Source organism: Aplysia californica, unplaced genomic scaffold, assembly GCF_000002075.1.
Source record: "Aplysia californica isolate F4 #8 unplaced genomic scaffold, AplCal3.0 scaffold00359, whole genome shotgun sequence".
NCBI lineage: Eukaryota > Metazoa > Mollusca > Gastropoda > Aplysiida > Aplysiidae > Aplysia > Aplysia californica.
In genome coordinates, this window is record NW_004797629.1 from 650,694 (window position 1) to 666,960 (window position 16,267).

Genomic DNA, 16,267 nt, shown 5'->3' on the forward strand with positions numbered 1-16,267 from the left:
CTTCTTCTTCTTCTTCTTCTTCTTCTTCTTTTTCTTCTTTTTCTTCTTCTTCTTCTTCTTCTCTTCTTCTTCTAATTTGATATTGCTTCTCTGACTATTCTGCAATAAAACACACTGTCTTATGCTATTCTGCATGCCCGAGTTGTATTATTAAATCCTTTATGAATTAGCTAACGATCTTTCATAGAAAACAGCAATAATTAGAACCCCAATCTCTAAACTGTTGTCGCCCCAGCTATCACTTTATCTTGGAGGAGTGGATGACGGCCGAGGAAGACTCACTGGACAAGCTGATCGAGTCGAGCAGTGTCAAGGACTTGGAGACTCTGAAAAGTTTGTTCTTCAGCAACGCCAAGCAACACATCACAGACGAGCACTTGTGGGTCTCTGTCTTTGTCAGGCCGGACAGGAACCGTTTCAGGTTTGGGATTTCCGTGTCCTTTGTTGTAAATTAATGCTTGATCATATTTTTTTTTCTAAAACAAATTTTGGTGAAGAGGGATTTTCGTGTCCTCTGCTTTGAAATTCTTGATCTTGTTTTTGAAATCAAATTTTGCGATGTTAGTTAAGAACAATAATGAGTGTGTCGATTTTATGACAACTTTTTCTTTTATCATGACAAAAGGTCATTTGCTGTTGACGGTTTGCCATGATTTCTATTATGACCGAGGACATTTTTGTTTGTTTACCGAACCTGAAACCATTTCTCTTAAAGCCCCAAGAACCTGTTTCGATTTTAAAGAAAACCACATAATATTATCCTTTGTTGAGTCCTGGTGGACTCAGGCACACGTCAATTTCTGGCCAGAAAATGAAGTTATTGATACCGTCTTAAAACTTATTCATTTTTTTGCATTACTTTTGGTGAAAAAGAAAATATCCATCTACCTAGAATCGAATTCGACATATTATTTGCTATTGAAGTAGTCAATGTTTGTATTGGCGTCGGTGGCCTAGTGGTTAGGCTACCGGACTCGTAATCGTGAGGTTGCAGGTTCGGGGGTTTGAGCCATAGGCCCGACCTTGTGTCCATGGGAAATGTTCTTTTCACTCACATCACCCTGGCCATAGTCAGCGAACAATCTTGTCAGTGTGTTAGTTAGTGTTTTCGCATCTTTAATGGGCTGCTTGCACTGTAAGCTTCCCAGGAAGTTGAGCTTGTTTCAGAATGCTCTTAAATCTGCTGGGGTAATAGTATAGATTGTGAAGCGCACAGAGCTTGCTATTGAGCAGGGATTTGCGCTATACAAATGCTATCTATTATTATTATTATTATTATTATTATTATTATTATTATTATTATTATTATTATTATTATTATTATGTTTCCAGCCGGGTGGAGCGAGTGGGGTGTTGCATAACCTTTCTCCTCCTGGCCATGATCACGTGCGCCATGTTTTACCAAGGGACGCAGGGGCTGGATCGGGAACAGCCGCACAAGGATCTGGAGATCGGGCCACTCAAGCTGAGCTTTCAACAGGTGAGAACTTACTTTATTTTTACAGTTTTCCTTCCTCTGGTGAGAACTCCTGGTCATAATAACAGCGACAGATCTTTTAGGTGTGTTAGTGCATCAGCGCCTATAAAATGGCAGCTTGCACTGTATGCTTCCAGGAAAGTTGAGATTGTTTCAGAATGCTATAATGTCTGCTGGGGTTATGATTGATTGTAAAGCGCATAGAGCTTGGTGTATATGAGGGAATTCACTACACAAACGTTATCTATCATTACTATATTATTATCGTCTGCGTCGTTCCACAGTCACTCAAATCACTTTCTTCGGGTTTTCAGATTCGTAATTTAGTAAGAGTTGCAACACAAATATATTAGCGCCGAAGGTAAGAGATGTTTGTTCTAATGGTTCAATAAGAAGGTTTACATTCTTCTTCTTCTACTCTCCCGTGGTTGGGACAACATTGCATCTGAAAACCAGCTCTGGCCATTTATCCTTGTTCTCTTCTTTCCTCAGATTGTCACACATCGTCCTGTCCACTCTGTAATGTTGTCCTTCCATCTCTTTCTCTGCCTTCATTCCTCTCTTTCTCTTTCCTTGTACAGTTCCTAAATTATATTACCTCACACAAAATATTCTTTACCGGTGTCTGTGGGGTAGCAGTTAGGCGCTTTGCTGTCGCACACAGGAAACCCCAGTTCAATTCTCCAGAAATCAGGGGAAATTTTTATCGAGAAACTCGGTCGTCTTTCTTTTGAGATGTTGTATCCTTCTCACTCCAGATTTTCCCTGACAGGCATAGTCTGATACTTAACTCCTAGGTTATCTTAGATGTGTGTTCATGGTTGGCGGGTGCTCTGGTGTGGTTTGTTCCTTCTTTCCTACCAAACATCTATCGTCCTGATCTCTCCTCCTTCACTTTTTGTGTTTGTTACCCTCTTGTAACACCTCTAATCTTCGGCACGTATATGACCTTAGTGTGTTGCAAGTGCCATGAAACTCTAACTAAACCTTTAAAAAAAAACAACGTATTATGTATTTTTTAAAAATATTTCTTTCCGCAGCTGTACAGATCTCTGGCGTCTGCTGTGATCACGGCAATCCCAATGATCTTCATCGTGCTCCTCTTCCGAAAATCTCACTGGACCAAAAAAGGCAAAACCTCCTGCTGTGGTCGCGGGAAAAAGTACAACGACAACGAGGGTGGCGACGGGGACGACGATGAGGAAGATCTTGTGAGGTTAGAGGAGGCAATGACGGAGAGGTCAGAGGCTGAAGGCAGCGAGACGGCGAAGGAGGGTGATGGACAGAATGATGAAGTGAATGACGAGACAGGAGACGGGACGACGGAAAGAATGTCTGGAGATGTCGGCCGTGACACAGTTTCTGATGACAAGGTTTACTCCAAAAAAGATACAGGGGGTTTGGACAATCCTGCCTTTGTGAGGGATGAAAGTTTTGACAGAATTTCCGAACGAAAATCCCCGACAACTGAACTTGAAGGTAAGAGTTTTAGATAAGTGTTGTTTAGTTTAGCTTTACTAAAAGTTTTATTGCACTTGCGACACAATTAGATCAAATAGGTGGCTAAGAATTAGAGGTGTTACTAAAGAGTAACACACACACACACACACACACACACACACACACACACACACACACACACACACACACACACACACACACACAACACATAATTTCTGCACACAACACACATATGCACACACACACATTCTAAATCACGTTTAAATATTTAAAAGACAAGACAAGATAAAGCAGAAGACGAAATTTTATAATAATTAAATCATGACGATATAGGTAAGGTAATCAAATGGTCCTTGAGAGCAATGAAGATAAAAGTCGGTTCATTTCAATTGAGAATACAATCTCAATAGACTCCATAATGATAGTTAATAATCTGTTCCAGGGAAGCCGTACAATGACAAAGAGGAAAAACCTGACCCCCCTGGATGCTGTGCCAAGATGCCGTGGATGAGAAAACTGGAGAGGCAACTGGCAGAGCTAGAGAAAATACTCCTCACCAAACCAGGTAAGTAGACAATCTTTGTTTGTATTTTAAAACAAGAAACAAAAAAAAAACCCAAAAAACAAACAAAACATTTTTTTTTAAATTGCGAACTTTTTAAATAATAGATAGCATTGTATAGCGTGAATCCCCGCCCAACATCAAGCGCTGTGCACTTCACAATCTATGTACTATTACCTTCTATGTATGGAATAAGAGACATTTCTAAAGATTCTGGTTTTAGTAAAATTCCACTCCGAAATAATATGTTTTGAATGAACGTAAAAGGTGTTGAGCAAAGCACACACACACACACAAATTAATCCTTAAAAATTGTAGACATTTTTGATGGACTTGCTTGTTCTCAACTTTATATACTTTTATAAAAGTACTTTACTATTAATTCTTTAGTTTTTGGTTGTTTTTTTGTTTGTTTGTTGTTGTTGTTTTTTAGTTGATTAACATTATGGTATATCCAACGAGTACCGCAGTAAAATAAGGGCAAGTACTTTGATTTTTTTCTAAGAATGGACTTATCTTGTCTTTCCCAACCCCTTCACTTACAACTATCGTCGTCATTCTACCCACAGACGCTCTCCAGTTCTCCGACAGCTGGCCCTACGCCTTTAGGTACGTGGCTTGGGCCATCATCGTCTTGACCATCTTCACGTGCAGCTTCTTCGTTGTCCTGTACAGCATGCAGTGGGGGAAGGACATCTCCGAGGAGTGGCTGTCCACCTTCTTCCTCTCCTTCCTGCAATCTCTGGTCGTCGTAGACCCTGTTAAGGTAAAACATGATAGCCAACCTTTAGTTGTTGTTTTTGTAGTTTTGTGATGAATTTATAGATTCTGTCAAGACAAATGGTCGCTTTTAAGCACAGGGGGCAATCCTGAAAAACGCTGTTTTGAGAAAAGCGAAGGTAACGTTTTTGCCCCTTGTTCAGTTTCTTTAAAAGACAAGGAGAGTTTTCTCTATAACCTAACACATATACACATGAATGAAAACAAACTTCACCTATAGGTAGGGCAATGCCCACTTTTTGTGCAGGTCAAGATTTCCGGAAACTCCCGAAATCTGGGTTAGCTCGCTTGTCCTAAAAAGCGACCCAAATGTGACACTTTATATCTATATTCGTTTGTGGTTACATAATTAATTAGAAAATGCCGGACAAAAGGAAAAACCAAAACACCTTATAATTTTGTTAAAGGAAAAAGGATCATATACACACTGCGAATGCTACCTAGTTCCTGTATATTGAAAAATCCAAGTTTGAAGAAAGCCAAAACAAATCTCCTGAGTGTATGTGTAAATAATGTGAAAATACTTTTTTATATTGCGCTGTTGATGTTGACTAAGGCTCTCCTTCCCCACACTTCTTTTCTACAATGATGATGATGATGATGATGATGATGATGATGATGATGATGATGATGATGATGATGATGATGATGATCACATCAAATGACGTCACTCCTAAATGCTCTTCTCCAGGTTGTGATGCTGTCTATGCTGCTGGCCATCTTCATACGGAAGGCCAATGTCCAAAGTGTGGATGAGCTCAGTCTCCGGGTAGTGTCTGATGTCAACAGAGAATACGGGATCAAAGAAAGTAAGGAATTCAATAGGGATAGAGGAAAATAAGAAATGAAGTAGGGATAAACAGTGAATACGGTATAAAGGAGTGTAAAGAATTCAATAGGGATCAATGGAGAAAACGGAATACAAAAGTAAGAAATACAATTAGGATGAACAGAGAATACGAGATTAAAAAAAGTAAGTAATACAATAGGAATGAGCATTAACAGAGAATATGGAATGGAATACACTATGTAGTGGTGCACTATGGATTAACAGAGAATCAAGGAAAGTAAGTTTGTCCTCCCATCTCCTTCTCTGCCTTCCTCTCTTTCTCTTTCCTTGTACGGTTCCTTGCAGGATTGTTTTGGCAAGTCCTGTAGATCTTGTGACATGCCCATACCATTTTAGTAATAGTCTTTTCACTGTGGTCAGTAGATCTTCGTATTGTCCCACTGCGTTGGTGATTCTCTTTCGAAGTACGAAGAAGAAGAAGAAGAAGTTTGGAAATAGATACAGCAGGGAATACGTGATCAAAGTAGTAAGGAATTCAATTGATACAAGGGAGAAAACGGGAGAAAGGAAAGTAAGTGGTGCAATAGGAGTAAAGGAAAGTACAACAAAATGGTGAAATGGTGTAGGTTTTACGCCTCTATCAGCACTATTACGCTATTTAAGAGGCGGTACCTCCGAGTTTAACGTCCATCTCTGAAAGGACCGAGCCAAATGGGAATTTCATGTAAAATGCCTTTCCTAAGAACACAACGTCGGACGGAGCCGAGGCTCTAACCTCCGAACCCTCAGCCTCACGATTACGAGCCCACGGGTAGCCTTATCACTAGGCTACCGACGTCTCTAAAGGACAGTAGGTGTAAGTAGCACAATAGCAATAAAGAAAAGGGAGTAATGAAATAGAGATAAAAGAAAGTAAGCAATACAATAAGGATAAACAGAAAATACGGGTAAAGGACAGTAAAGAATACGGTAAGGATTAACTGTGAATACGGGAGAAAAGAAAGTAAGAGTAGGCTCTGCATTACATACTGGGCACTTTTTTCTACGTACCCTTATTTTTAAAAATCTTATTCTTATATTAATTTATCGTACAGTATCTTAGCATTATTTTATCATTACTCATCCTATCATATCTATGATCTTATCGCGAATTCATCTATCTTCTTTTTCCTGTTGTAACTTATCTTAACCTATCGTTACTCTAATCTTTTTTCTTATTATCTTATCGTATTCTATCATAACGTATCGTATAAAACGTTATTTTATCATAATTTATCTAATGTCATTTATCTTATCATAATTTATCTAATGTCATTTATCTTATCATAATTTATCTAATGTCATTTATCTTATCATAATGTATCTAATGTCATTTATCTTATCATAATTTATCTAATGTCATTTATCTTATCATAATTTATCTAATGTCATTTATCTTATCATAATTTATCTAATGTCATTTATCTTATCATAATTTATCTAATGTCATTTATCTTATCATAATTTATCTAATGTCATTTATCTTATCATAATTTATCTAATGTCATTTATCTTATCATAATTTATCTTATCTCCCGTCCCGTCCTCAGAGACGGACCCACCCCGCTCCTACGTGTCGTACACATCCACGATGACGGAGGAGGAGCTGCGTGAGGCCACGCTCAAGAGAAAAGTGCACGTCATGGTCCGCACAGTTCTGCGTGAGCTGGCCATGCACCTGGTGCTCCTGCTGCTCGTCTGCAGTCTGTGCTACACCAACCGGGGCACCAACGACTACCACATGCACAGGATGATTTACAACGACCTGGTGGAACCCAAGTACACGGGCTTCAAATATGTGAGTGGAATAATAATACTCGAGGATCTCGGTCAGTGAAATCAGGCGCTCGTCAAAATAATGAACTCGAGGAAATAATTAGCGTCTCCCCCCCCCCCTCCTCCTCGCTAGTTTGGCAATGATATTTATCGATTTTTTGTTTTTTTGTTTTTTTGCTCAACACTTTTTACCTCCTTATAAAAAAAACAGAATTCCCATGAGAATTTTACTGAAAAACGTTGACTAAAAGCAATAAACATTCAACCCCTACAAATACAAACAAACCAAACAACAAACAATACACTCATTGGCATTGGTCCTTCACCCCCAGGTAGACTCGACCTCGGGCTACTTCGACTGGCAAGAGAACGTTGTCACTACTTGACAAGCAAACAAACAACCATACAAACAAACAAACGAACCCACGAACCAAATTGATCCCATAAACTCATTCCCATTTGTCCTTTATTCCCAGGTGAACTCGACGTCTGACTACTTCGACTGGCTAGAGAACGTGGGGACTACCTGACTTTTCTCGGAAAAACAAACAAACAAACAAACAAAACAAAACAACAAACATACACTTATTGACATTGGTCCTGTATTCCCAGGTGAACTCGACGTGGTGACTACTTGACAAGCAAACAAACAAATAAACAAACAAACAAAGGAACAAACAAATAAACAAATATACAGAAAATAAACCAACCAAAAGAACCCAATAAATTATATTCGTTGCTGTTGGTCTTTTATCGCCAGGTGAACTCGACGTCGGACTACTTCCACTGGCTAGAGAACGTGGTGACTCCCTGGTTGTTCCCCGACCAAAACTACAAGGGCGAGTCCATCATCTCCGAGGACCGCCAGTTCACCGCCGTCTGGGATCTCTATAGGCTGGGGGCGCCCAGGCTCCGGCAGTCGCGCATGCCCAAAAGTGAGCTGTTAGTATGGTAGTGTTTTAGAGCCTAGCTATAAATTGTCGCTTATAATCATAAGGAGGCTATCCCGAAAAAGGCTGTTTTGAGAAAATCGAGGATAAAGTTTTTCCCCCTTGTTCAGTTTCTTTAAAAGACAAGGAAGGAAAGTTTTCTTTATAACCGAAAAAATATACACACCAATGAAACCAAACTTCTCCTATAGGTAGGGCAATGCTCACGTTTGGTGTAAGTAAAGATTTCTGGAAACTCCCGAAATCTGGGTTAGCCTGCTTGTCCGTAAAAGCAACCAAATGGCCGCTTGAAGTTGAGGTTGTTTCAGAATGTCCTCAGGTCTGCAGTGGTAACAGTAAAGATTGTGAACCGCATAGAGCTTGATGTTGAGCGGGGATTTCTGCTATACAACTAAATGCTATATTATTATTATTATTATTATTATTATTATTATTATTATTATTATTATTATTATTATTATTGTTGTTGTTGTTGTTGTTGTTATTATTATTATTATTATTATTATTATTATTATTATTATTATTATTATTATCATTATTATCCTAAGTTTGAAAGACGCAATACAGACTTTAAAATTGTGAAATGGTATCGGTTTAACGCCCCTGTCAACACTATTAAGCTGGACCTTCAAGTTTAACGTCCATCTCCGAAAGGACTGAGCCAAATGGGAAATTCGTGTACAGTGCTTTTCCCAAGGACACAACGTCGGACCGAGCTGAGGCTCGAACTGCCGAACCCCCCGTATTATCACGATTACGTGACCGGTTGCCTAACCACTAGGCTACTGACGTCAAAGACTAAAAGACTTAGGAGTTTATAGTGTTAAACGAAAGTATTATGATGCAGGTACGCTTACACCCTCATTGACAGAATCTAAATATACCATATGGGAAGCAGGCTTCTTATCCTGCATGCCAGGCCCAACCCGGGCTGAGAAGGATACAACATGCCAGCAGATAGGCCGAGATACTCAGTCAAAAATTTTCTCCACACACGGAAATCGAGCTCCGGTCTCGTACAGGCGACACCAAAGACGCTGTCCTCCCTATAATATTATCTAAATTGTGTCCTTTGGGAGGTACAACATCTTATCAATCTTTGACTACCTCAGAATTACACAGCTCTTTCTGCTCAGTACCTAGTTTTGAGAAATTTGACGTCAAAGATTTTGAGTTTCACATTATGTTAAACCTTTTCAAATGCAATTCTTCGTATATTATCTTGATAACGACTCCGAATAATCTTTAGGATTTTGATAGAGCAGATAGAACATTTGGCTTGTGACCTCATGGTCTTACTAACTCAAAACGGCCAAAAAAATGTCGGATAGACCTTTGTAATAAGTCGCTTTTAAGCACAATAGGGCTATCCGATAAATACTGTTTTTTGAGAAAATCGAAGTTAAAGTTGTTGGATCCTTATTCAGTCTCTTTAAAACACAAGGAGGGTTTTCTCTAGGACCTAACAAATATACACACCAGTGAAACCAAACTTCTCCTACAGGTAGGGCAATGCCCACTTTTGGTGTAGGTCAAGATTTACGGAAACCCCAGAAATCTGGGTTAGCCTGCTTGTCCTTAAAAGCGACCCGACTGATTTGTCCCCAGCTAAATGCGACTCAACCCGTATTCCATACGGGCCGTGCGTGGACGAGTACTCTATCGAGGACGAGGACACCACGGAGTATTGCTTGGGCTGGACCAGCACACCGTGCCCACAAGTTGACCAGCTGAGGATCACGGCTGGCTCCTGGTACTTCCAGTCCGCGCTGGACATCTGGGGTGTGCCCATAGCCGGGGAGTACAGCATCTACGGCGGGGGAGGGTACATCGCCAACCTGGACATCAACTCCATGGTGGGTTCAGCAGCAGCGTCCGGATTAGCTGCAGCAGCAGCAATAACAATAGCAGCAATAGCGGCAGCAGTAACAGTAGCAGCAGTAACAGTAGCAGCAGTATCATAATTATCGTCACAATCATCAATAGCAGCAGCAGCAGCAGCAGCAGCAGCAGCAGCAGCAGCAGCAGCAGCAGCAGCAGCAGCAGCAGCAGCAGTAGTACGCTGTCGTCATCATCATCATCATCATCTTTAGCAGCAACAGCAGTAGTACCTTGTCGTCATCATGATCATCATCATCATCATCATCATCATCATCATCATCATCATCATCATCATCATCATCATCATCATCATTTTTAGCAGCAACAGCAGTACGTTATCGTCGTCATCATCATCATCGTCATGCTCATATTGCACCGGAACAACATTGGGGGAACTGCTGCTTTTTCGTCTCTCATCCTTACTTTTGTCATTGTGCCTCTACTTCTTTTGTATGTTTGTGACTCTCTTGTGAACTGCTATTTCCGGGGTGTCTTGATAGTCGAAGCAGACTTTGCGCCGTTGAGGCCAGAGAGGTGAGCAGAGTAAGCCTGATTCCCCGTTTGGACTTCTCCCGTTGACATCCACCCCTTGGCGCTTATAATTATGACCTTATGCAGTTGCGAGCGCCGTAAAACCTTTCTAAAACATCTCCCCAGATTGCCCGAGCGACGCTGCAGCAACTGAAGAAATACCTGTGGGTGGACAGACAGACCAGGGCTGTGTTCCTGGAGTTCACGCTGTACGCGCCCAACATCAACCACTTTGCCTATGTCATCTTTTTGGCGGAATTCCCGGAAACTGGAGGATTTGTGCGCTTTGCAAAGTTAGTATCAAACCTTATAATATTTAAAACTACTGAGCGGTCAAAAATTCGAGGCGCAACCTATCCTTAAATATTATATCTTTATTGGGTGAATCGATGTTATCCAGACTTTGCACATCAGTTTGTATTAATTTGTCTTAACTAAATCATATTTTTTACAACAATTAAGCCTAGATAAAAAAAACTTTTCTACATAAATTTGTATAAAATACTTGAAATCTCTGCCACGCGTAAAATGGTATTGTTCACAGGACTTCCTGCTTCTCACACACATTTTGCGTACACATATGGCCTACGTCACAGCTCACCAATGATACTTTTATTGGCCAAACTTGTTACAAGAAATTCATTATATAGTGAACACATTTTTGCACTAAAGGTTCTCAAAACAAGCTTTCAATAACGATAGGGTCATGATTAGAAAAACAATGATGGGTTTGCTTTTAAAAGTGACATTACCCCAACTGTAAACCTTTTAAAATCTTGGATTTTTTATTCGTACTTATTTTTTAGAAGAATGCTAATTTAAAGACACATTTAATGACATCGTTTTTATATCAGTAGATTCATGTGCAGTACAATGTTATGTAAATGACTATGTATCTATTTATGTATTTTGCGAATTGCATTGTGTATAATATTTTATTATTTATTTGTATGTGCTCATTTCGTAACAATGTGTAAGCGTGCGTGTTTGATAACAACGATCAAAGCTACATATTTTTTTAAGTTTGGAGAAAGCAAGTTTTTTTTCAGTAAAATCCCCTGATCTGTTTTATACAATTATGTTCCCCTCTTTAAACAAAAGCATCTCCTCTTTTGCCCCGTTTGACAATTTTAAAGCTAATAATATAAGACATTGATGCTTCCTGCTAAAGGCAAGCATTTGATAACAATTTCTAGTTGTTGTTTTATTTGTTTTTGTTTTTTGTTTTTTGTTTTTCAACTGAAATCTTCAAACTATAATAGTTCTAACTCACTACACAGATAGAGCAATCATTCGGATGCGGGAAATGGGGATAGAGAGGGGAGAAGGAAGAAAAGAACAGTTATCTGGAATGAAAAGACGTCGCCATAATCAGACAACCACCGGAACAATCAGTAATGATACCTTGCGGGCTTTGGTGGGGAGAGGAGCTGAGCACTTATGGACCTGTCCGGTGTGCAATGACGTTGTTGCTCAGGACAGGTAATACAGGCAATAACTCACCACATTTCCCTCATTCCCAACAGCGTTTATCCATTCCAAGTCTACAACCCTCCCGGTTTTCTCGGCACGTACATCCAGATCTGTGAGATCCTGGGCATTCTCTTCACCGTCATCGGCTTCTTCTACGTCGTCCTGGTGTTCAGCAAAGAGAAACTGTCGGCTCTCAAAGACTTCTGGTTCATGGTGGACGCTCTAGGGGTTCTCGTGGCCGTGCTGGCTGTCTCCATGTACTCGTAAGTGACTCAAACACGATGTGGTTTTATTACTGTTATTGTTATTATTACTACTGTATTATAATTATCATTATTGTTTTATTATTGTTATTATTATCATCATCATTATTATTATTATCATTTTTATCATTAATATTATTATTACTACTAGTATTCTGAGGGTGCGGTGGCTGAGCGGTTTGTGCGCTCGTCTTCGAAACGAAAAGTCAAGGGTCCAGCCTCGTTTTGGACACGGATTTTTTTCGCCCCCTCCAGCCCACCCAGTAGTAATGGGTACCTGACTTCAAGTTTGGGAAGTAAAGGCGGCGTGGAAAGGAACTGGCCACACTACCACAACATTCCGAAGGCCCAAGAAGTTGTCTCACTAACAAGGCAATCCCCAATGTCCGGATCGGATGCGGGAACAACTTTACTTTTTATTTTGTATCCCCTCCCCCCTCTAGAACTCGTCTGACGTTTACAAAGACCGCAATCGCCAAGATGAAAGAGGACCCGACCAAGTTCGTCAACTTCCACCAAGTCGTCATTTGGGACACGGCTTTCGTCGTCTGCTTGGCTTTTCTCGTCTCCATTGTGTGCTTTAGACTACTGAAACTTGCAGGCTATTCCAAGAAAACGATGAGGGTGAGTCAGTCAGTCAGACCAGATGATATTTTCAGGGAGGATGTTTACCAGGCATAATTGGTCTCTTTTAAGGACAAGCGGGCTAACCGGTCGCTTCCCGGATTCGAACCCGGGACTTTTGAATGAGAGGCCAACACCTTAACAACCGCTAGGCCACAAAAAAACCCCATAAAGTGCCTTTAATTTAAACCTCCTTCCCTGAATGCCAAAAGGGAAGGGCATCGTCTAGAGAGGCATTGCTGTCACTGTATGTGTCTCAATAGTATTGTTTCACTTAATGAAACATTGTTTTCAAAGACGACTACCACTGTATAGAAAGCGCTTCTGGCTCTGTTTTAAACCTCCTTCTTTTCCTACCGACTGAAAAAGTGTAATATGTCCCGAGCGCTCATAATAAATGACCTTGTGCAGTTGCGAGCGCCGTAAAACACTACCCCCCCCCCCCCCCAAAAAAAAAAACAACCCCAACCTCCTTCCCTCTCCGCTTTCGACCGTTTCATAGCTTTACGTGGAAACATAGTATCGAAAATAATAATAATAATAATAATAATAATAATAATAATAATAATAATTTCATAGTCTGACCTTTATTCCCTCCATTTATTTCAGGTCTACGTGGTCTTGAAAATGGCTGCTCACGACATGCCAAGCTTCTTTTTCTTTATGTTTCTGTCGCTGGTGAGTTTTGCGCTGCCTGCTGTTCTGTTGTTCGGCAAAACGAGCCACCAGTACAAAAGTTTTGTCAACAGTATGGCGACCATGTTTACAGGAATTCTTGGCAACTCCGGTTTCAAGGTGAGTGGATTTTTAAAATAGTTTTGTTTTGTTTTTGTTTTTAAGTGTTTTACGGCGCTCGCAATAGCATTAGGTTATAATGTGAGCGCACGGGACAAACTACACATTTTTTTCAATTTGGTAGGAATTATTGTTAAATTTTGCCCGGGTGGTAACTGAAGCCTACTACTACTACTACTACTACTACTACTACTACGACCACTACCACCACTACTACTATTACTACTACTACTATTACTACTACTGCTATTACTACTACCACTACCACTACCACTACCACCACCACCACTACCACTACCATTACCACTACCACTACCACTACCACTACCACCACCACCACCACTACCACTACCACTACCACTACCACTATCACTACCACTGCCACTACCACTACCACCACCACTACCACTACCACTACCACTACCACTACCACCACTACTACAACAACAACTGAATCATCACACACACACCTCTTCCCCTCTTCCAACAGGAAACCAACCTACCCGAGACCGAAAAGTACATCACGATCATCTACTTCTGCCTGTTTGTGTCCGTGGAGTTCATTCTGATGAGCAACCTGCTCCTGGCCATTCTGCTTGACCTGCTGACCGTCAACGCCCAGAGAGACAGTCCGGCGGTCCTCAGTGACCACGCCAAAATCTTCTCCGTTCTCTGGGCAGCCATCTTGAAAGCGCTTGGCGTGAAGCGAGAGCCCACCTCGCTGCTACAGTCCGGAAGTAAGTGTAGAAATAGTTACAATAATAATAATAATAATAATAATAATAATAATAATAATAATAATAATAATAATAATAATAACAATAATGATGATGATACTACTACTACTACTACTACTACTACTACTACTACTACTACTACTACTACTACTACTACTACTGCTGCTGCTGCTGCTGCTACTACTACTACTACTACTGCTGCTGCTGCTGCTGCTGCTGCTACTACTACTACTACTACTACTACTACTACTACTACTACTACTACTACTACTACTACTACTACTACTACTACTACTACTACTACTACTACTACGACGACGACGACGACGACGACGACGACGACGACGATGACTACTACTACTACTACTACTACTACTACTACTACTAATAATAATAATAATAATAATAATAATAATAAAAAATATTATTATTATTATTATTATTGGGATAATAATGATAATGCTAATGATAATACTAATACGTTATTCTGTTCTGACTGGCAAAATGCGGATCAGAACGTAAAAGCTGCAGGGAGCTAATTCATGACTATATCGTGTCGGAACTTCTCGCACAGTGATGTCCCCTGAGAGAGTTCAATCGGCCTGGAAATAGCCGAAAGATGGGAGGTATCATCTCTTGACTCAGAGGTTGACTTGTATGACCCTCAAGCTTTCACGGTTGTGAGCTGCCGTTGCACATTCTAGGTATCATCTCTGACTCAGAGGTTGACTTGATATGATGACCCTCAAGCTTTCACGGTTGTGAGCTGTCGTTGCACATTCTAGGTATCATCTCTGACTCAGAGGTTGACTTGTTGTGACCTTCAAGCTTTCACGGTCGCGAGCTGCCGTTGCACATTCTGATATAGCCTGCCTGCCAAGGCCAGTCTATGTTTTAATGTTGTACTTCCGTGTCACTCTTTGTCTACCCCTGGCTCTTCTGCTTCACATCCTTCCTTCAAACACCTCTTTCACAATGTTTAGGTGTGGTTTTGAGTGACCGAAGAAACAGCTCTGTATCATGAATCTTTGAAAAGAGAATTGGTTCTTTTTGATTGAAAGAAGGAGAGTAATAGGAAAGAAGGAGCGAGCGACACCGGAGGACCTCATAATATGTGATCGTATGTGCCACAACATTGTATTAAAATATAAGAAAGAAGAGTAGGGTGATTAGGGGAAATAACTGTGGGGCGAGAAGAAAGCCGGAAGAGGTAATACAGTACTGTTCATAATATCATACCACATAATTTTAACTTTCTGTCCTCTTGTACCAGAATCCCTTTGTTGTTTTTAATCTCTCGGCTTTACTTTTCCCCAGCACGAAATGAACATTATTGTGTCGATGTGCTTCTCTCTTTGCTCAAAGCAACTCAGAAAAATTATTGTACCGTAAAGTGATATGACAATGTAATTGTCGGACATGAGCCAGGCGTCTTGATGCCTTTTGAATCGTCATATTGTGTTTATGGAGGTCTCTTTTAGTTTAAGTAAGAGTTTTACGGCACATGCAACACAATAAGGTCATATAAGTGCTGAAGATTAGAGGTGTTAAAAAAGAGTAGTAACAAACAGTAAAAAAGGAGAAATCAGCACGATAAATGTTTGATAGGAAAGAAGGAGCAAATCACACCAGAGCACCCGCCCATCACCCACAGGAGGTCTCTTTGACTCTTTCGATCAATGTTTAGTTCACACTAGCATGACTCAACACTTTTCCCATTTGGCTTCATCGACTTGCAGCACGATAGTGTACTATGCCATGGTAGTTTCCTTTCCTTCATCCAAACCTTTGAGTGGTGGGTGGTTGGCAGGTGCTCTGGTGTGGTTTGCTTCTTCTTTCCTATCAAACATCTATCGTCTTTATCTCCCCTACTTCTTTTTTGTGTCTGTTACTCTCTTGTGACACTTCTACTCTTCGACACTTATATGACCTTATTGTGTTGCAAGTGCCGTAAGACACTTACTAAAACTTTTTAAAAACCATTGACTGTTGCATAATTTTATTTCAGAGAGATCTGAAGCGCGCCGAGAGGAGCGTCGTGCTGAGCCAGACTACGACGCGTGGATTATGAGGCTTGGTTACAGTATTGCTAGGTACGTCCTCTCGACACACTCTACCCGGGGGGGGG

General features: G+C 40.6%; 1 protein-coding gene across 1 annotated transcript in view; it reads left to right on the top strand.

Moving 5' to 3' along the window:
* The first annotated feature begins 35 nt into the window (after nucleotides 1-35).
* Nucleotides 36-16,267, top strand: part of LOC101857963 (polycystic kidney disease 2-like 2 protein) — a 17,441-nt gene continuing 1,209 nt past the window's right edge. Inside the window, exons 1-15 of the mRNA XM_035971007.1 lie at nucleotides 36-421; nucleotides 1,333-1,480; nucleotides 2,518-2,956; nucleotides 3,381-3,503; nucleotides 4,070-4,266; nucleotides 4,972-5,089; nucleotides 6,660-6,907; nucleotides 7,646-7,820; nucleotides 9,444-9,691; nucleotides 10,374-10,540; nucleotides 11,774-11,983; nucleotides 12,427-12,607; nucleotides 13,217-13,402; nucleotides 13,893-14,139; nucleotides 16,148-16,232. Coding sequence (XP_035826900.1) covers nucleotides 261-421; nucleotides 1,333-1,480; nucleotides 2,518-2,956; nucleotides 3,381-3,503; nucleotides 4,070-4,266; nucleotides 4,972-5,089; nucleotides 6,660-6,907; nucleotides 7,646-7,820; nucleotides 9,444-9,691; nucleotides 10,374-10,540; nucleotides 11,774-11,983; nucleotides 12,427-12,607; nucleotides 13,217-13,402; nucleotides 13,893-14,139; nucleotides 16,148-16,232 — 2,933 coding nt within the window. The 5' untranslated portion in view covers nucleotides 36-260. The remainder of the gene's footprint in view (nucleotides 422-1,332; nucleotides 1,481-2,517; nucleotides 2,957-3,380; nucleotides 3,504-4,069; nucleotides 4,267-4,971; nucleotides 5,090-6,659; nucleotides 6,908-7,645; nucleotides 7,821-9,443; nucleotides 9,692-10,373; nucleotides 10,541-11,773; nucleotides 11,984-12,426; nucleotides 12,608-13,216; nucleotides 13,403-13,892; nucleotides 14,140-16,147; nucleotides 16,233-16,267) is intronic.